The 20,374-nt window shown below is 41.1% G+C and overlaps 2 protein-coding genes across 7 annotated transcripts; both read right to left on the bottom strand.

The window, feature by feature from the left end:
* Positions 1 to 153: 153 nt before the first annotated feature.
* SQOR (sulfide quinone oxidoreductase) lies at positions 154 to 15,682 on the bottom strand. Of its 6 annotated transcripts, none has more exons than XM_052672434.1 (10): positions 15,584 to 15,682; positions 7,592 to 7,842; positions 7,098 to 7,268; positions 6,655 to 6,708; positions 4,862 to 5,056; positions 3,738 to 3,947; positions 3,057 to 3,240; positions 2,044 to 2,111; positions 945 to 1,123; positions 154 to 590 (listed from the first exon to the last, which is right to left on the bottom strand). In XM_052672434.1, the coding sequence occupies exons 2-10, from the start codon at positions 7,823 to 7,825 to the stop codon at positions 533 to 535; spliced, it is 1,353 nt and encodes a 450-aa protein (XP_052528394.1). In that variant the 5' UTR covers positions 7,826 to 7,842; positions 15,584 to 15,682; the 3' UTR covers positions 154 to 532. The 6 variants fall into 6 exon arrangements, with proteins under 6 accessions (XP_052528394.1, XP_052528393.1, XP_052528396.1 ...); XM_052672433.1 differs by lacking the exon at positions 15,584 to 15,682 and adding an exon at positions 11,558 to 11,694; XM_052672436.1 differs by lacking the exon at positions 15,584 to 15,682 and adding an exon at positions 11,573 to 11,595.
* Positions 14,600 to 20,142, bottom strand: BLOC1S6 (biogenesis of lysosomal organelles complex 1 subunit 6). Its single transcript, XM_052672448.1, has 5 exons — positions 20,010 to 20,142; positions 19,502 to 19,646; positions 18,349 to 18,436; positions 17,297 to 17,383; positions 14,600 to 16,523 (listed from the first exon to the last, which is right to left on the bottom strand). The coding sequence occupies exons 1-5, from the start codon at positions 20,059 to 20,061 to the stop codon at positions 16,404 to 16,406; spliced, it is 492 nt and encodes a 163-aa protein (XP_052528408.1). The 5' UTR covers positions 20,062 to 20,142; the 3' UTR covers positions 14,600 to 16,403.
* Between the last annotated feature and the right edge of the window lie 232 nt (positions 20,143 to 20,374).

Here is a 20,374-nt window from a genome sequence, read left to right on the forward strand (position 1 = left end):
GTTAATAGCAATGGGAAAGCTGCCAGCTATTTCCCTTTACTAACGTGCTCTGATTTCTATAACCCTTCTGGAGTTTGGCAGGAAGTATGCTTCTTTGTGAAGAAATTAAGATGGAGTATGCATTTCAAAAATCAGAACAAGAGCTGGTCAGAATGTTTTACTAGCATTATTTTATTAAGTGTACGTTTAGATAATGGAAGCAAGGAATTTGAGCTACAGTCACAGAAAATCTCTTACATACAAAACTGATTTAAGGGCATTGATTACTGTAGGAAGTTTCAGTAGTGGCTTGCAGCTGAAGGAAGCTCACGCTTGAGTTGAAACTGCTATCTACATACAGAATTAATTTAAGGCCTCAGATCACATGGAAGAAAGTAGTAAGGCTTAATCCCTAGGAGGCAGAAAGTTAAAGTTCATGACAAAAACTTGATTAAAAAAGTCTGTCTACTGTGGAGGTGTCCAAAAGGAAGTATACGTACTCATCCAGCACGAGGCCAGTCTTATTTCAAGAGCTTGAGCTGAGAACCAACATTTACTTCAAGCCTAGATGCATCAGCTTTCTGATAGGAGCTGGTCCTCCCCAGTATCCCCTGGAAAAGAAGAGTTGTTTCATCAAGTCAAAGACATTTATCTGCATGCATTATCTGTGTGAAGAAGGATTTTTTTTTTTACTCTCATATGATACTTCTATTTACTAAGATATATTCTATTCATATATTAAATATTCTAGCACAAAATCCTATCAGCAGCAAAGTACCCAGAACACTCAACAAGTTGAGTACATAATGATGACTAAGCACACACTTCAGTTGCTAGATTTGCAGGATAAGTTCAACACCTGTTCTTTTGAAGAATTGTAAGCCAGAACAGATACCTGGCTTTGCCTTGAAAAAAAAAAAAAAAAAATCACAGCAGCCATGCCTGCCCTGACTTAAAATACTTACTTGAGTAACGCATTCCAATAGAGAAAGGGCATCATATCAGCTTTCATATGGTACATTGTTGTCCTCTGTTTACTTTGGTCAATGGGAAAGGTCTCCAAAGGCTGAGCATTGTAGTCAAATTCTGCTAGAATCACCTTGTTATAGCTTGTTACTAGTGGGCAGGAAGTATATCCATCATACTGCAACAGAGTACACCGTTCTCATTAATCTGATTAAAGGCCAAATGCTGAAGTATTGCGAGCTATAACATTCTTATATCTAACATTCTTATCTCAAAATAAGTTTATAGGTTTCTGCATTTATAGTGTTAATATTAAGTTTAAAACGCTGCCAGTTTGGGCCAGTGATCATAACTATTTTCTTTCAGTGGCAGATCACAGATTGGCATTGTAACTGCTTGGAGGCTACCTAAACAACTGCCTAAAGGGCTTTGTGTCATTAATTGCTGGCTATTATTATGACCAATAGAACGGGTGACAATAGCAGAGAATGAGAGCTAGTGCTGTCTTAACAGACAGCATATAAACCATCTCAAATATAATTGTAAGAATTTGCAGGGGATCACAGCAGAAACAGACAAACTCAGGTGAGTACTCCAGAAATATTAACTGAGAAGCCATGCATAAAATGAGAGCTAGGTCTCAAAGAGAAGTTTGAACAAAGTCACAAGCTTAAGAGCTTCTGTAGTACAAAAACGTCAATGTAACTCCTTAGAAGATAGCTTCCTGTACAGGGGAGACAAGTTGCACATTGCATAGATGTGTGAAGTTTGTGAGGGTTTTCTTGGAGTAGGGGTTAGAGTAGCCTACACTAAAAATCCACCTTGAAGAACCCAACCTAATGGCCTTCCACCTTCTTTTAACTCATTAAGACTTAAATAGAAGTTTCTGAAGAAATTGTGTATAATTGTGCCAATTACTACTATAGTAGTACTACAATTACTTATTAAAGCTGTTATTATGATACACAGTAAGAAGCTATTTAACACCTCCACTGCTGACACAAAGCCCTTTCTATCTTCAGTTCATGTAGTTTAACTGCTTGTCTTGGCAGAACTTCCTGCATATAACATTGCCACTAAAACAAGATCTGTAGGTACCTTTTTAGTTGGTGACTGGTTCTTCATTACCAGAGAAATAGTTTTATCAAGCACTCCAGATTGGGCAGCTACATGACAGGAAATATAAAAAAAATATATAAATACTTTATATTTTTTTAATATATATAAATATCGTAAGACTTTGCTTTAGACAGCAATTACTGTCATTACTGGAGCAAACAGTAGTAACAGTGTATTTAATGGATAATTCAACTGTAACTGAACTTGTGTCAAATCAGCTTGGGAACTTTACAGACTAAGACAGGGAAGGGGCTGGGGGGAAGAAATCATATTTGAAATAATGCTTTGGCCCTATTGCTTCCAACATGCAAAGGTTTGACAGAGCTTGAACTGCATGTTTTTAGCCTATGTCTATTCTCCTATGCTAAATTACACTTGTTTGGTCTTCCCAAACATTTTAGACTCCAGCACTGAAGTTTTGCTTGCTCTCTTTCATTTTTAATGCTGCAAGGGAAGTTCCAGACTAATGTTGCAATAGTTATCTATATAATTCTTCTTGTTAGACTAATAATATACTGTATGGCCTTTTTTTCCCACTCTCAGATTTATCTTTTTATTTTTTAGTTATGATGTGTAGCTGGAGTATTTTCATAATGGACCCTGTGGCTACAAGTACAGAACACACACGAGTCTTCAGCAGTAACTCATCAGCTGACATGTGTGAGCTTCTGAGATAGAGCAGGAAGACTTGCTACCCTTGCATCCTTCCAAAATTCAGTAACAACTTCATTTTACACCATTCTGAGAACACATAAAATAGAACTAGTCCAACTGTGAAGTATTTGGAACAAGAAAATGGAGAATTGATGGCATCAGTATAATCACTAGCTAGTTAGTCAGTCCAAGGAACTGAAGTCTTTCTGAAAGATGGAAAAAAAAAATACCGAGTTAAGACCTCAAGAGTAACAAACTAAACTGTGTCTTGTTTAAAAGCTTACTGTCACTGCTACACTTTCCATCACACTAACACATAAACACACAGACACCTTTACCTACAGCCGCAGCAGTTCTTGATGTTGGAAGGTTGGTGCAATCTCCAATACCAAAAATATTAGGATACTTCTTATGTTGCAGAGTTTCCTTATTTACATCTACCCAGCCGATTTCATCAGAGACAGGGCTGTTGATAAGCACATCAGGTGGCCCCATTGGGGGTGTGACGTGAAGCATTTCATACTAGACAGAAAGAAAAAGTACTAAATGGCTAATTGATAAGAACAGATCATACTATACTGATGTTAGGATATAAGAACAATATAAAAACAATTTTTTTTTTTTTTTGTTTTAAAACAAGCATGTAGAGTGAAAATTTGCTTTTAAATAGATGCATCTGTTCCAAGTTCTTTATTAACAGGAACCTCATTAGCTGCCATATATTAAGCATGTAAGCTGCCATAACAGCAGTTTGCTTTCCTCCATATATGCCTGAGACATTCCCAAGTTACACAACAAGGTACACAGAGCTCCAGGCATGCTTTGTTACCTCCACCCCACTTCCCCCACCCCTTCTCTCTACCTTACTTTCAAGCTTTTCAATCTTCGAAAATTGAGGATGGTACTAAAAGGACAAAGTAGCAGTTTACAATGGAGCAACAGATATTATGTTATTATAATGCAGTTATGTTACTGCACATACAAAGAGAAAGGATCGAACTAAAGACCTGAAATCTAACCTCATGAACTTCAGTCTCTCCAGGTTTGTCCAGGTTTTCAAACACAGCTTCCTGCTTGTCTGCTCGAACTTCAACAAGATTGCACTTATAGTTAACAGCAATATTCCTCTCCTCTATTATTTCAAGCAATGCATCAGCATATTTCTTAACACCAAAAATGACACCAAGTGAAGTGTTGAACATTATGTTTGCTTTGGGTCGTTTTCCTGTCTGCATGGAAAGATCAAATTATTAAGTCTGATAAGCTAGCAGAAACAAGAGAATTATGCCACACTACGGAGTTGACAGAACTATTAGTGCGTTTTGGTGCTTATTGCAGCATTAACATTAGAACTCTTGAGAAACAGCTTATTTCACAGCATGTTAGACAAGATACATCCTTGTACTTTGATATTTTCGATGTCTCACCTGTTCAGAATGAGATACTGAAGATTCATACAGATTGCTAGTGAGAAGAGGCGGCTGCAATATGCTGAACAACACTACTGCATAAAGGTTAAATATAATAGCTTAGCACTACACAGCACTCTGAAACCATCAGTTCTATGCATTATTCAGATATTCACTCAGTAGACAGCTCATGAAATTTAAAGCATGCATGAAGTCTGACACTTTCACTTGTAACTGGCTTCTGTTTCCACTAAATTCACTTTCCCAGCCCAGCAAAAACCTCTCCTGTCACTGAGACTGTGCCAGGAGGAGTGAGGATAATCACTTCTCAGATGAGCAGAAAGACAATCCACATCAAGTATTAACTACTTAAAGGAACAAGAACGAATGCTCAGCCAATGTGATTTCAGTGTTCCACCTGAAGTTGTAAACGAGGCTGAGAACATTTGTATTGGTAGGTTTTTCTAAGCAGGTTAAGCAGTTCATCCCTTATGAATTCTGAATTCTGCAAGCTACTCCAGAAATTACTAAGATACTTATGCATAATTCAGTTAGCTTCATTTAGTACACACTAATAACAGAAAAAACAACTCGGTCATTTTCTTTTAATAATTCTGAGTCATATTTATCTCCTGCAATTTTATTTGTCATAAAAGAAATACAACAAACCCCTTAGAACAGATCTTCCTTACAACTGCAGGAGCAGCCATTGGAAGAACGAACAGAATACTTACTTTCCTCCAGTAGGCCTCAGATAAATACATGATTTTCTGAGGAGCCCCTGCACATTTCACCGGAGTGTTTGGAAAAGTGAAGATAGCATTTCCTTCCTTGAAATCTTGCAAGGCTTTCCATGTTTTCTCTACTGTATGAACTGAATAATTGGAACCTATTTTAGGGTGATGAAAACCCTCAGGCAAACCTTTGATCTAAGAAAACAAAATTAAGGTTTAACATATAAACAGCAGGAATTTTGTCTTCATCATTGAGTATTAAACGGAGACTTGAGATTTCTCAAGACAATTTAAGAGGCCCACAGCTAAAAAGAGGCCATATGTTAGCTGTATTTTTGAATATATATTTACTACTCAAATACGTATTTTCATTAGAGCATAGTAGATGACTTAATAGATGAATGTTTACTGAAATGACAGTTCTGCAACATCTGTACTGTAAGTGTTCAGCACAGAGCGAAGCATGAAATTCAGAATAAGAACAAGAAGTCACTGCCACATCATCATAAGGAAAAACTGACGTTAAAAAAGCATTACAAAAATTCGTACGGTGAAGAAAGATTTTCAGTGCTCAGTTTCAGATATCTGAAGTATTTCTTAAAGATATCCTGCTTTGGTTCTGCCTCCAGTAATTTTTTTTCTCACTACTTCTGCTACGCTCAAGCATCTGTTTTTGAGAAAGGCAGTAGTTTCTGTTTTGAAATAACAGTTTGCAGAACTTCTAAGAGGAAACCGAGCCACATTACATACATTGCAACGTGTTTGAGACACTACACTCTACACCAGGAATTATGCTGTTAGTGAAGACAAATAAGAAAAAACAACCTTTTTAAACTGGCCACTTTGGGTTTAATGCCATACCAATCTATTACTGTGAGTTTTATTTACTACGCTCACTACACAGTAATAGTGACTGACTGCATTACATGGCTTCCAGTGCCAAGTTCTGAATTTCCAAATACTGAGTTTGTTTGTTTTTTTTTCAAGCCGTATTGTAGAGATTTACATGGAGACTGAGAAAAACCACTAAAACACAGTGCTGTTCCTCATTCTGCTGTGCTCATCAGCTGAATTTCATTCAGTGTGACTCTGGTTAATTAACTCCTGCTTTGCGTGTGTGCCTTGAGAGCTATTAACAAAGAAACTCAAATATATTATTAGTTACTACATCACATGCAGGTCACATTAAAGTCAGCAGGGCCAGGCCCCCACAAACATCCTGCCTTTGTATTTTTCCTCTTCCTGTGCACTGCTACAATCGCTCTTGCACCATACAACAGCACTAACACCTTTCTTCAAGTGCCATTGTAGAAAGCATACAGGAAAACTAACAGAGATGGGAAGGGTCCCAGGGCCTATTTAAGCACAGATGTAACTCAGCTGGTTCCTTTTAAAGTGTATCCTTCAAGAGAGGTGGTAGAGAGTGGGTCAAATTGATTCTGCAGGACATATTTCACTAACTGCTGTGTGTTTCTGGTTACATTAGATATGTCTCACCAGCATATCTCACTCGCATTATTGACTGCACTTATGTCTCATTAGCTGATGTTGCCATAAAGATGCCACAAAGCTACCTTAAAAGAGCTTCCTAAGGGTAATTTGGCCTGCTACATAGAGATCTATGGAGGGACATACTTAAGTCATTAAGCTGCCTTCTGGTTCTTTACTTCATATTAGTGTTCAGTATCCTGAAGTAGCAAAAGTGTACTGAAAAGCCATTTACTTTAGTGAATCATGAGGGCAAGTGATGCCATTAAAACTAGTAAAAACATAATTACTGTAAAAACAAATACCTTTTCATAATGCAGACTAATCCCAAGGGCAATTATCAGGTACTTATAAGATATCTGTTGAGTAAGGGAAAAAAAATTAGACAAAAAATAAAAAGACTGAACACAACAAAGTATTACATCACAGCAAATCTAAATTATCTGACAGCAACAGCTTCATAAGGGCAGGCATTAGTAAAGTTGGCATTAAGTTTGAGTAATATTTATTGTTTTATAATTGTTTATAATATTTACTGGATGAGAAGTTACACACAAGATTCGCTACAACAAAACTAGACATTTTGAGCAAGGTATTCTATACATTAGAATATACTTATACTTCTTATAAGACCCAAGCAAATTTCTTAGCCTCCTAGATGCTGGGGAAGGCCTTACTCCATGAGCAGGGGATCTGCAGGTGGACAGATAACTCATGACACAGAATGACATTCTTCTAACATTATTACCTTGACATCATTCTCCAGCCTGACACAGTTCTTATCTGGATCCAATGCTGTAACGCGAGATTTAATCCACTCCACACCTTCAGGCATCACCCTTTCTGTTGGACGTGCAGAAGCTGACAGCTGCTTTGCACCAGCACCTACCAGGGTCCACAGAGGCTGATAGTAATGAGTCTGAAATAAATGTTTTAACAGACATTTAAGAACCATTTAATTGCACTTGATTATGACGGCATATTACTCCAAATAGGAGGCATTGTCTACTAACATTCTATTCTTAACAAAAGAAAGTATACAAATAACTAAGAGCTTTGCCTGAAAAAGCTGGAGGGATGTATGCATCTCTGTGATGGGAGAAAAAAACCTCATGCCAAGCTTACTAAATTCAACTTTGTTGGCTTCCTTTCCACAGAAAGTGAGGTTGGAAAGGGATGAGAATCAGATCGAACTGATCACATACATCAAATGCCTTCTCTTTCAGCATAAGGAAGACTTACCTTACTTGGCTCAACCACAGCTACATTTCCTGCCCCCACTTTCCTCTTCATCCGAGCACTCATGGCGATTCCACCGGAGCCTCCACCCAGCACAAGTACTTCATAATAATCCTTGGCAGCACACTTGGCTGCTGTATGCAAACCAAGGAAGCTCTTCTTCTGTATGCTTGCCTTCAGCAGCCATACACCAGGACGGAGACAGGAACAGGACAATGCTGCTCCAACTGGTGACATCTTTCAATAAGTGGAAGCTGCAAGTTAAGGAAAAGTACCAGTTAATGACATAAGGCAGTTTTTATTTATCTATATGGCCAGATATGTCTTCAAGGTAAGAATTATAACACTAAACTTTTGTTGCAGCTAAAACAATAAACTTGCAAACTGACTGTAAGCAATTTGGAGATTATTAAAAAAAACAAACCATGGACTCTGCCAGAAAAATAAAACTTCATACAAGCAAATGAATTCTAACAAATGACAATACATTTTTCACCTTATCTTAGCAGGAAAGCACGTCTGATCCTATAGCATAGCTACGACATTTGCTGTAACGTTACCACCCTGAAGAGAATAATGTCTCAAAAAAGAAAAGGACTTGCTGGGTTGTAGGATCTGGAGTTGTAGACCATTGAAACAGCAAATGTTAGTTGTGCAAACATACCAAGTGCCATTCTGCTGACTGTAATGTCAGGCAAATGAATAACTGTGTTTGTATTTTAACGTTAACATATACCAGCATATGCACAGCTCAGACATACGCCCTCTCTTGGCTCTTTGTCTACAAGACATCATGGTAATCAAGAGAGTTTTACAGCACTTTGAGCAAGGCACATGGGCTAGTCTACTTTTGCAGGAGAGGTATTGAGCCCTAGGCTTGACAGGAAAAGAAAGTTCATTGAAACGACACTTCACACCTTCCTAGATTTTGGATATTTGAGTACACCCAAAATTTACAACAGTAAAACAGCTGCAAGCAAAGGCCAGAAATCCCTATTTATCATTGCTTACAACTACACTTTTAGCTTGACAAACAAGAGTTAAAACCATGAAGTGCAGCACTGGGGAGTGCAATTACCTTACCTGAAGTCAGTCAAAGTTGATCCCCATAAATATGTTTCCCTCCCTCTGCTACAATGAACAAGATCCTTCCTTCTTATGAATACATTACTTGCACATGATGAATACCACTTTGAAGCTTTTCAGTAATAAAACAGGTATAAACTGATTTTAATCCATTTCCTCATTGCAACATTGCCAATAAGGCGTTACGACTTGAAAAGAAACTTATGACAGGATTTTCATCTACATCCTGTTGTTTAATTCCTTGAATCATTGTGCAGGAACTCCAGCTTTTTCACTTCAGAAGGGCAGACTTTGTATATGACTCTTACAGAGAGGAATTTGAAAACTAAATCAGAGAATTCAAATATTTTCAAGAAAAGTTCCAAAGGTCAACATCAAGAATTCTCTACAAAACCATACGTCTAGTTGAGCAACTCATTCTGCACCTTCACGTGCAGTCTTAAAATCCTTCACTCGAATATCCCAAATTGTTCAGAAATGCTGTTATTATCCTCAAAGCATAAACAACTTAGGAAGGAGAAGAGGAAATGTAGGAAGTATCCTTGGTATAAGTTATTTTTCCCACTTTGTTTTAAAGGAAGGTCTCAAGGTATAGATATGTTCTTCTTATCCTCTTTCCTACAGAAGAACACCAACTCCAGGTATGTTAGTTTCACTTTAGAAGGTCGCTTCTGTTTACCCAGAGCAAAATCTATCTAGTGCAGATGCTTCGTACTCCCTCCAAGAAAGAGGAGTTTTTATGCTGAATAATTTCTGCAACTTCCGTCTGTGACAGCTTTAAGGACAGCTTGTTCCTGGAAGTTCATGAACCCAGGGTTTGTGGTTGGGTTTCATTAAGCAAGCGAAACAGGCACAGTGACCAGCTGCTCAGCGGTGCACAGCATGCCGAGACCAAGGGAACAGGACTTCATTTTTGTAATGCTAAGTAAGGGACAATTATCCTCTCTGAGTAGATTTTGAATTAAGCATGCTTATAAACACACGCAAGATGTGCCTTAACTAACAGCCATCTAATGGATTAGGGTGCAGCATTTCTTTGCTCTCAAGTTGTTTTAGAGCACGCAGAAACAACAATCTGAAACGTCATTTGTAGGCAGATGTTCAGAAACAAACAGCAAAATTCTTGGTATCAAACTCTCAAACTAACAGCTGCACTCCATCAACTACACATCAGTCCTCTGATTTGGGAACTGGAGAGAAAGAGAATAACAGAACTGAAAGAAAAAATAGAAAATCACTGATCAGTCTACTGAATTGAGCTGAAGTCTTAAGCTTTTAAAAGACCACTGTAACATAAAGCACTCTTACCAAGCGTCCTTTGAACTACACACAACAAAACACCCCTTATGTTGCATGAAATCACATGCTGATGTGCTTCAGAGCACTCCTCCATTCAGTGACGGCTCCTCTTCACCCATGACAACTGGTTTAAAACTAGTTCTGTTACTGTGAGAGGTAAATTTATTGTGAATGCTTTCAGGACATGGTTTGTTACAGTGACGGAAGCTCGTGTAATGCTACTGCAGCACAAGTCCTGTAGCACCACGTAAAAATCAGGTCACAATGTGACTCATAGCAAGTTCACCACAAATGGCATTACTGTGAGGAGGGGTAGAATTTAAAAGCTTTTTTAAAACAGTCTTAGCTTGAAGATAATCTCCGATTCCATCTATAACTCTCTCGTCTCTTTTACTGTAAAGCTATTTGTAGAAAAAGGAGATTCAGAAAAGAAAAAAACGTGTTGATGTGGTAATAAAGATTATATACTTTGTATTATATACTATACTATATATTGTATATGCACGATTCTGGAATAGCTGCCTAATGCTAAAGAAAATGTGTTGAAAAACCACAGTTAGACTGACCAGGAGAGCTCAGTATTATTTGGTCCCTGAATCCCATTAAACAGATGGAGATTACATCAACAGAATAATAGTGACTTTCCTGTCAAAAACAAATATAGGAAACTTTTTTTCCAGAATTAGCAGCCTACAGACCTTTAAGGGACTGAGAACACAAAACAAGAACCATCCTTGTTAAGCTGCTATCGAAAAAAAAAAACAAGCAAACCACATTTCTACAAGCATAATAGAGAAAATCATTGCCAACTTTCTATTAAGTTTAGCTTGAAAGAAAAACCTGGCTGAAAATGATCCCAACCCCCACTCAATAAAACAGCAAACGCAGCAGAACAGAAATGGTGTTCCTAGCATAAAATGTGTTCCTAAAGCCAAATCAGACAGCAGCTTGGATCACAGGGCACCCTACAGCCCCCCAGCCTCTGCCATGGGCTGTGTGCCCCCAGCTCAGCTCCCAGGGCCACTCAGCCTGGCCTTGGGCACCTCCAGGGATGGGGCACCCACGGCTCCGGGCAGCCCATGCCCCGGCCTCACCGCCCTCTCAGCGAAGAGCTTCTCCCTCACATCTAACCCCAATCCGCCCTCTCTGAGCTTAAAGCCAATCCGTCTTGCCCCACCACTACCAGACCGTGCAAAAAGTCGCTCCCCCTGCTGCTTGTAAGCGCCCTTCAGGCACTGGAAGGCTGCTCTCCGCGGAGCTTTCTCTACTGCAGACCGAAGGAGCCCAAACCTCAGCCAGCTCCGCAGAACCCACGAGGAGAGCAGTTACTGTCTGCGACAAGCCAGCTCGGGAGCCGTCTGACGCCGGGAGCCGAGCGGAGCCGGGTTAGAGAAGTCTGAGCGCAGAAAGTAAACAGCACGCAGCCATCCCCGAGCGGCCGGCGTTCAGCACGTTACCTTCCAGCGCTCCGAGCGCGCTAACATGGCACCTCACGCGCCGCCAGAGCACGGGCCCCTCCCGCCCCCTGCAGGGTGAGCCCCGGCCCCTCGCACCGCGGCCCAAGAGCTCCGCTTGACCTCTCACCGTCCCGCCTCGTACTCGCTTGCCCGTCGCTCCGCCGGAGGGGCCCCGAGGGCTGCCGGATCGCGCGGCCGCCCCTCACGCGACGAGCGCCGGGTGCTGCCCCCGGGGGCGCGGCGGGGCGGAGCTGAGCGCCGCCAGGTGCTGAACGGCAGCGGGCGGGCGAAGGCCGGGAGGGCGGTGAGCCCCGCTGCTGCTGGCTCCAAGCCTGCCCCGTACCCCCGGCTCTGAATAGATTTCGTTATCTAGCAATTTCACTCGGTAACCTCCGCGTGGTAACTTTTTTTTCACTGCACCAAAATCGGAAAACAAAAACAAACCAACCGTCAAAGCCTCAGAGTGAAACCAAGCTGCAATTCAGCTCAACGCACCCAGCAAAGGATCCCCTCAGCCCGCTACAAGCTGCCGAGCTCGGTCTTGCTGTGTTCTCCCCAAAGCCTTTATAGGGCCTTTGATTTATGGCATGGTGAGAGGTGAAGTAGTAACAGTCGTTAATCCACTGAGTCATGTTTGTTGAGCCAAGAAAAGTCATGCAAACATCAGAGCTGAGAGAAGCATGCAAAGACAAAATTACTTATAATTACTTATTTGAAATCATCAGAGGAATTAAAAAAAAAAAAAAAAAAAGCAGCGACCCAAATCATGAAACGTTTCCTTCTTGAGCTTTGGCCTTCCCGTCTCGGCACGTTTTCTGCTTAGGCAGAACTGCTGAACTGATAACAGCATTCATGGAAAGCTGTAAAGAATGAGGCAAAGGTGCTGAGGGCTTAAATTGGAAAATACCGTCAAGCTTTTTCACAGTCCTCCTGCAAGAGAGAAAAGGAGCTGGGAATGGGCCGTCTGCAGGGTGCTTCCCTGCTTGCCAAATGCAGCTGCCCGCTGTACCTGAAGCACTGCTTTTTGCACATCTTTCTTCCAAAAGGCTGATGCTCTGAGAATTTTTATTTTTTTACAGAATATATTTAGAATAGTTTTAAAATATTTTCCTAATGTTTTTCCCCACAGAGTTCTTACAGAGTTTTGCAATATTAAAGAAATAAATGTACCCCTTGAACTTATAAACACACAGACCAAACATGAGGTAGGTACCTTGAGCACAGAGCCGTCCTGTGGCTGCCTGGGGAGCTGCCTGGCATCTATAATGGCCAGGTCCAGGAGAGATGAAGGAGGGAAGGCATGCTGCCTAGCTGTGCGCTTGGGGCTGCTGGCACCTCAGTGGGCCATGGGAGTGACAGGTAATGCTCTCTGCCCGGCAGGCAGCTGAGAAGCCTGGTGCACGCAGCCTAAAGATATTGCTTAATCTGTTTGTTATACTGATGCTCCCCAGGACAGCTTGGTGAAATCTAAGCTAAAAGTATTGACCTTCCACAAACAGCCATCTCCTTTAGTTCAGCTGAGGTGCCTGAAGCAGCTGCTGTCTTTGTGGGTAAGGGAACCCATTTCTTGTCAGCCCTCCTTTCCCAGCACGGCACTGGATCTGCCCAGCCAAGTACATTTCAATATCTGCCTACAGCAATGTATTACTTATCAGCTCACACCTTCAAAGAGAACTATACCTCCCTTTACTTTTCTAAATGCAATTTATATGTTTTTGTCTAGACTTCAACAGTGAGCTCTCCAAAGTGGGTATTATTTTCCATTGGAAAGTGCCTACCTGACAGCAAGTACAATCCCAAATGAATTCTGTAACACTGGACGATGTAGAAGAAAAGCAGTAATCCTTTCACATTATCTTTGATGTTTTCTTTTGGAGATATTCCTCTAGCATACCTCTAAATCAGAGCATCGCTAGATTAGCAGAAGAGCAGCAGTAGGAAAAGCAAAGCAAAGCAGAAGCAGAAATAAAAATACATTCTCATACATGGTGTACCTGCATGATTTCTACCCAATTTTAAGGACTGGAAAAATCAGCAACCTCTGTTGAGCTGCTGAAGGACTGGAACACTGCTTTTAGGCGATGGGGCAGCAACAGGTTCCAATTGACTGTTCTGTAATTACTCTTGCAGGCTGTATTTGCACAGGATATTACTCGTTACCTGGGACTCTCCGAGATGACAGGAAAAAAATAAAACAAATCAAACCCCACAAGTCTTGCTCATCAAGGCAATACACCAGATTGTTAATTTACAGGTCTTGTTTTCAAGACAGTCTTGTTTTCACAGCAGTTCTGGAGCATATATTTATTGCAATATGTTAGACAGAGTAGCTCAGCCTTTTCTCTCACAACTCACTGTCAGTGACAGTGCCAAACTACTGTTACTGTTTTAGAGATTAATGCCTTCAAACGTGTAGATTTTAAAATTATTCTACATCAAGCTTTAATTGATTTGCTTCATTAAGTTGCAATCCACTTGTTGCAAGAGTTCTACAGAATTTTTTTCTCCTATTTGCTGTTTTTTTCTCCTCACATTTTCTAGGCAGGATGTTTGATTTGTTTTCTTAAACCCCAGGACTTGACATCATAGATATAAATGGATGGATGGGAAACAAGAAGAAATGGAAGTATTAAGTTGGCAGGCACAGCCAACATCAGTGCTCACATCCTGAGCAACGCTTAGAGTAGGGATGGGAGGCAGAGTGGTAAACTCCCAGATCTGCCACTATCAGCAGTTGCTGTCTGGAGGAAAACAGATAAGTCCTCCACATTACCCCTGTTGTGACCCTCTTAGGTCCCAACTTACAGCTCTTCTGTGACAGTTCTATCAGGCCAGATGTTCTTTATATAAACCACGTTACATCATGCATTCGCACAACTAATCCAAGGGGGGGGGAGAAATATCAACCAATCAACCAACAATTAAACCACTTAGATTTAAAAAAATTACTCCAACATTGAAAATCCAAGCACAGAATTAAAATAACCAGCAGTGTTGCAAAGCAAACGGTAGGTGGCAGAAAGCGACTACTGAAGCACCACCGGGAATAAATCGGCCAGAGGACTCCCAAAAAAGGAATGCCAACAGAACAGCTGCATAAGCAAGTACTATGCACGGTACTATTTATGCCTATTATCACTCAACTCATGGCACATAGACTAAAACCAGGTAGCATATTCTGTTATTATTTTCCAAGAGGAAAATATAAAATATTTACCATGCCCATAAAGCAAAGTTACCAATGTCAGCAAAAAAGTCAACTTTCACTGAATTAAAAAGTTGGCCAAAATGAACCAGAACAGTGGTGGGAGTGGGTACTCAAATTAAGCACACACGTTAAATCTAGTGATAAAAGCACAGGAAACCAAGATTCCTCAGTCAGCACTCGTAATTCACAATAGTTCATACATTTGTATAATCTTACAAAATTGAAATTCAAAATGGTGCTGCACGTCTAAGTGAATTCCACTGCAATGACCTTATGGTTCAGAAGCAAGTTGGTACAATGAGTAAGAAGATGTATACAGGAATAAAATTACTCAGTCTAGCAAAAAGCATTGATTTTTATGGTTAGAATTCTGTATTTTCAGTAGAAGTGACCATGGTATTTGGGGGGGGCAACAAGGGCAGGTGGAAAGAGCAGAACAGTTCACAAGCTTTCCCCCCAGAACAAGCAGACAAACAGAGAACCTACCAACCAACACACAACATGAAACACTGAATTGGATACCAGCTGAGGTAACATCAAATGAGAAAAATCAAAGGAAATTAATCTTGATGATTAATGATGAGGCATTTCATTTTAATAAGAATTGTCTAAATTCCTAAAAACTAATTCTGAAGTTACATTATAAAATAAAAAAAAAAAAACCTTAACAATATTCAGTTATGTACATTTTGCTCCAAAAATGGACTGTAGAAATTCTTTAACATTTCTTTCAGAAATACACATAAACCACAGCACTGGCAATCCACTGGCAATTAAGACAAAACAAAAGCCAACTTCAGTTTTATCCTATTACTACTTCAGAAAAGGCATTTCAGACTACTTCAATAGTTTGTTCTCCTTGCTCCAAACACACAAAGTGAACTGCAATGTTTTGCTGACTACTCATAATAGTAGGTCTTTCAAAGAAAAAAAAATTAATCTTACAAGTAGAAATTAGGACTTCAGAAAAAATGCAGCACAGTAGAGTCCAGGCCCTGAGTCCAAGGAGTTCACACGAAGTGCTGCAAATAATTCAATTCAGAGAAATGATATCAACAGCCATACAATATTTATCATCACGTTCATTAATAATAATCATTGTAAGTAAGGACAACATACAACACTAGCTCACATAGCCCATAAATGCACATGAATAAATGAAAAAAAAATGCACTAACTTTTCCTACAAATAACTGAATTCCACATAAAAATGAAATTGTTTAGCTCAATTACTCACACAAAAGGAAAAACCAATAAGCAACTAAATCAAGGTTGGAAAAAAAAAAGTCTATTTCTGATTCATGGCATTGAAAAGAAATTACAACTGCCAGAATCAATGCAGATTGGGTATAATAGATGGGCTCTGCAGTCCAGGTACCAGCATTGAACTTTAACAGCTACGACTCCGTATTTTGTCTGGAACGTAAATATGCCAATCACCAAACAGCTCTCAGAATTCTAAGCACCAGATATTTCAGTTATAGATATTTAAATACCCACGATGCCTAGGTTCTCCAATATACATATATATTTATATATAAAATTAACTTATACTGTAATAGTATCAAACTGCATAGCTTTACAAAAGAAGGCCACCTGAATGACTGAAGTGAAAAATTTGAATCTGATTATTAACATTCTGGAATTTATAACACCAGAGTAGACTGTTGTTAGTAATAACTATAGCCTGGTTTAATCAAAGTTTGCCTTAATTCCAGAGAATGCAGAAATGATTAATTTGGACAAGTTGTTGCATGCTCTGCTTTCACGTCCTCCTTGCAGGTTTTGCTGTTAGCTGCTTTTCTCTCTCTAGCTCCTTCTCACGTTGCTGTTCTCTTTCCAGTTCTTCTTTCTGCTTCTTTTGTTGTAGTTTAAGTGCTCTTTTCTAAATAGAAAAGGAAAAAAAAAGTCTTACAGTGGAATTTGGAACTAATACAAAATCCTTCCTAACACTCTTAACACTCCTCCCTCTTAACACTCTCCTCTCCAATTCACAGAGGTTACAACTGAATGTTCTGTAAACTACTTCAATGTTCTTCCTCTCTTCTACTTCCATCCTTCTTAAAAACAGAATCTCTAACCTACACGACATAAGGGATGAGTTAGTGAGGTTGAAGGGAAAACAGTTTATATTTTCATGTATCAGATAAGGTGTGTACTGTGCAATGTGTTCTTTTAATTGAACACACTGAAAGACTGATCTTGCCAGAACTAACCAGCAACTGCTTACATAGCATGAAGTCAGTGAACCTGTGCCACTAACAGTACGTTAAACAGAGAAAAGTCTTGCATTTATGACAGTCTAGTCATCATTGTAACAAGCACAGAAACTGAAACAATGAAGAGAACCAGTTGGCATGGAGCAGATTAAGAGACAGAACGAAGTATGATTCTTGTAATGTACTGCTTCACCATGAGGACAACTCAGAGACTCACTAATAAAGATACTTAAGTTGTTTAAACATAGAAAGCAGTAGACAGAAGTTTGAGAACAGGTGGTTAGGTGCTTCTGAAAACATGGAAAAAACATTTATGAATGGTATTTAACAGAGATTCTATTTTCACCAGAGTTTTCAGCATGTATCCAAAATAAAACTTAAGACAATAATACATAACTAAATTGCTATGTTGGAAAGTAAGAAAAATTAATCAACTCACTTTTAACTTAGATGTCTTCTCATGGAGCATCATCATGTCATTTCTGATATTCACTAACTTGCTGTGATAGTGTTTAGCTTCTGTAAACTTCAAAAACACAGCAGTTAAGGCAGTGACTGTCAAGTTGAAAAACCTGAAAAACTTTTCTTTATTTTTAATAACTCTACACATCAGAACAGTAAGTACTAACATAGCATTGCCAGAACAGTTTGGTAATAGATTAAACATGTTCAAGTTCATGTTGAAAACTTACATACTACATAAATACAGAAAACTATCTGAATGTTATACTCTGATGGAAAGCACAGCAGGGTGGCAAAGTCCTAGGCTACAGCAGATGAGGATTAGCCCCAGTGCAGCAGCCATGGAGAAAGTGAGACAGAATGACAGACAGAAAGACACAAACAATGTGCTTACCCTTGGAAGGCCTCAGGCAGGCAGGGATTTCCAACAAGATACCCTCATCTCCACTGCCAAGCCTTAAATGAGGTCTGGGAAGGGGTGGATCCTGGCTGCACCCCTTCCAGTCACTAAGATGCACTACACTGCACTGCATGCACCTGAGCGCCCCTGGGTCGGCCCTGCCTGTCCACCAGGTACTCAATCACCTGGTGACTGGGCCATGACTTAGCATTTCTGCTACGCTATCATATCTCAGTGGGTACATCCAGCCCTTTACTGAATTAAGATTCACCAAAATGGAATAAAAGTATTGCCAATTTATGTACCACATGTGTCTCAAGCACATTTTCTGCTACACTAGACGCGTGCACAGAGCTCACCTTGGAACCTCAGTCCTGCTCAATAAATGCATATGTTTGCTTTGGCTACTGGCTTAGAAAACTAGACTGACTGCTCTTTCTCCCAGTGCCTCCTCTATTTAATGGAAATCTGCTGGTTCTGCATCCTCTCCAGGAGGAATTTGTCCCATGTATTTCAACTCGTTGCTAACCTTCCTGCAAGTTATAAAGAAAAAAAATGAAGTTGCTACTAATACTTCAGCAGGAGAATCCACACTAGTAGGGATTTATAAAAGCATTAATAGTACTTACCAAGGCATTGATGTCAATTATGAAGTTACACTCCTTGAATTTTGTAATTTCTTGTTCTAATGTTTCTAGTAATACCACTTGGTTCTGTCTGAAACAAGAAAAAAATCCATAAAACTAGAGAAAAGCGGCACAGATGAAGGAGTTTAAGGATATATTGCAAAAGTTAGGTATACAGAGCAGATATTTCTCACTCAATGCTTCCCAGCATCAAGTTCTCCTTATGGATTGCTAGCTGATCTCAGCTGATGCAAGTAAATGGTTTTTGAAAAATCCCAACTGAGACACACAAATTCAGTTTTTTGCTGCCTAATATTGAACAGGATGATAAGAAAACCAGGATGACACCTGAAAACCTCCAGCGACAGAGGCACTAGACAAGTTTCAGCAACTAAACACCTCTGTGCAGGAACAGGTTGAATGAAGGGAAAACTACTTCCTCTTGTCTTTCTACTACTTTCTACTTGCCTCTGAGTCATGCTGCAGCACATTATTTCTGCATAGAACCTGTGTGGGTCCACAGTGCTTATCAAGAATCTTCCATCCCACACAGATCAGCTAAATTCCTTCCAGACACAAGCTGCCCTTGGCAGCAGCAAAACCACATTATGCATCGTGAAACTCAAAGCAGTGTACCCCACAGAGCTTAGATGGCTCTGTGTAAAGCCCCCTCCAGTTACTTCATATGGCAGACCCAGCCTACATTTGAAACAAACTATTCTCAATTATCAGTGAGATAACAGTGCATAAAGAATTTATATCTTCTTAGCAATATTTTCAGCTGCACAGTTTACAAACTGTATAGCAACAATATACTGCACTGCAAGCAGCTGTGAACACAAAGGCTACTGCTACAAAGTATGTCTCTTGTTTTCAGCAAACTTTGCATTCTGGAACAAGTATATAAGAAATTTGCCCATCTGCTGTGCCTGGCTTGTGGGAATTTAATGTTCTAGTGCTGGACGCCCCACAGACAAAATTCAACGGACAACACTGCAGCTTGTACACCTCCCAGTACTCTGAGAAGCAGAACTGCTCAAAACGGTACAGTCAGAACGTAGAAATGCTACAACAAACTGACTTCCAGTTAAGCTAGAACATCACATGGAAAAAACAGCATGAATATAAAGGGAGCTGCATTTAAAAACCTGCTTACGTAAGTTCCTGCAGAGCTGATTTGGATCTCTGAAGATCAGGCAAATAGTGAGAAATCAGCCCTTCAGTCAGCTGCTCCACTGCTCTCTCATCTATAACGGGCAGATCTGCTTCGACCCCTTCATCTGGGGAGGCATCACCGGCACCTGCGGGAGAAGAGCAAAGTAAGCGGGGTCGGGCAGCACTGCAGGCCTCCCCGATAGCAGCGGTACGTCCCTGCTTAAAAACAAAGGCATTTCAGCAGCGCACCGCACGGTGCTCCATACCGCTCTTCTTCCCTCCCTCGGCCCTGCCCCGTGAGCTCCGCCGGCGCGGTCACCTCACGGCCGGGCAGTGCCAGAGCGGGAGGCGGCGGACGGGGCGTTCCAACGACGCGCGGCGAGAGCACGGCAAGTAGCGCAGCACACAAACAGGAGCCGTGACACGGCCGCTGCTCTCGAAGCCAGCGCGCACTGCCGCCTGCCCAGCGGTGCTACTCGGCCTTCCGCGCTCGGCCGCCACCCACGTACCCGACGCCCGCCGGCTCCCGGCCGCTTTCTCCTCCTCCTCTGCGCCGCTCATCGCCGGCGCTCCCTCAGGCGCACGGTCCCGGCCGTCCGCGCCAACGCCCTCAGCCGGCCCTCAGCCGGCCCTCGCCGCACAGCCGCGCCCGCCGCTCCGGATGCGGAAGCGACGCGCGGCCCGCGGGGTGGGAGCGCTCCGCCGCCGGGGCTCGGGGCGGCCGTGGGGAGCGGCTGAAGTGCTGCAGAGCTCGGCCTGCACGGAAAGGCCGCTTCCTGCTCCGAGCCGCTGGCTCAGGGGTGACGGGAAACTTCAGGCTTTGTGAGTGAGGGCTGCGCAGCTCGCAGATGGGGCTCAGTAAGAAAAGTGAGAT

The sequence above is a fragment of the Tympanuchus pallidicinctus genome, unplaced genomic scaffold (assembly GCF_026119805.1).
Source record: "Tympanuchus pallidicinctus isolate F22 unplaced genomic scaffold, pur_lepc_1.0 scaffold12, whole genome shotgun sequence".
NCBI lineage: Eukaryota > Metazoa > Chordata > Aves > Galliformes > Phasianidae > Tympanuchus > Tympanuchus pallidicinctus.

Bases quoted from the DNA above. Each gene is read 5' to 3' on its own strand.
- SQOR (XM_052672434.1), bottom strand. From the start codon at position 7,825: ATGTCACCAGTTGGAGCAGCATTGTCCTGTTCCTGTCTCCGTCCTGGT. The intron at 6,709-7,097 runs GTAATAATGTTA...CTTACTCAACAG, and splicing joins GGCTGGAGAATGATGTCAAG to ATATCTTATAAGTACCTGAT. The intron at 5,057-6,654 runs GTATTTGTTTTT...TTGTTTTCTTAG, and splicing joins TTAGTCTGCATTATGAAAAG to ATCAAAGGTTTGCCTGAGGG.
- BLOC1S6 (XM_052672448.1), bottom strand. From the start codon at position 20,061: ATGAGCGGCGCAGAGGAGGAGGAGAAAGCGGCCGGGAGCCGGCGGGCG. The intron at 18,437-19,501 runs GTAAGCAGGTTT...TTCTTGTTTCAG, and splicing joins TCAGCTCTGCAGGAACTTAC to ACAGAACCAAGTGGTATTAC. The intron at 16,524-17,296 runs GTGAGTTGATTA...TTTTCTATTTAG, and splicing joins AGAAGACATCTAAGTTAAAA to AAAAGAGCACTTAAACTACA.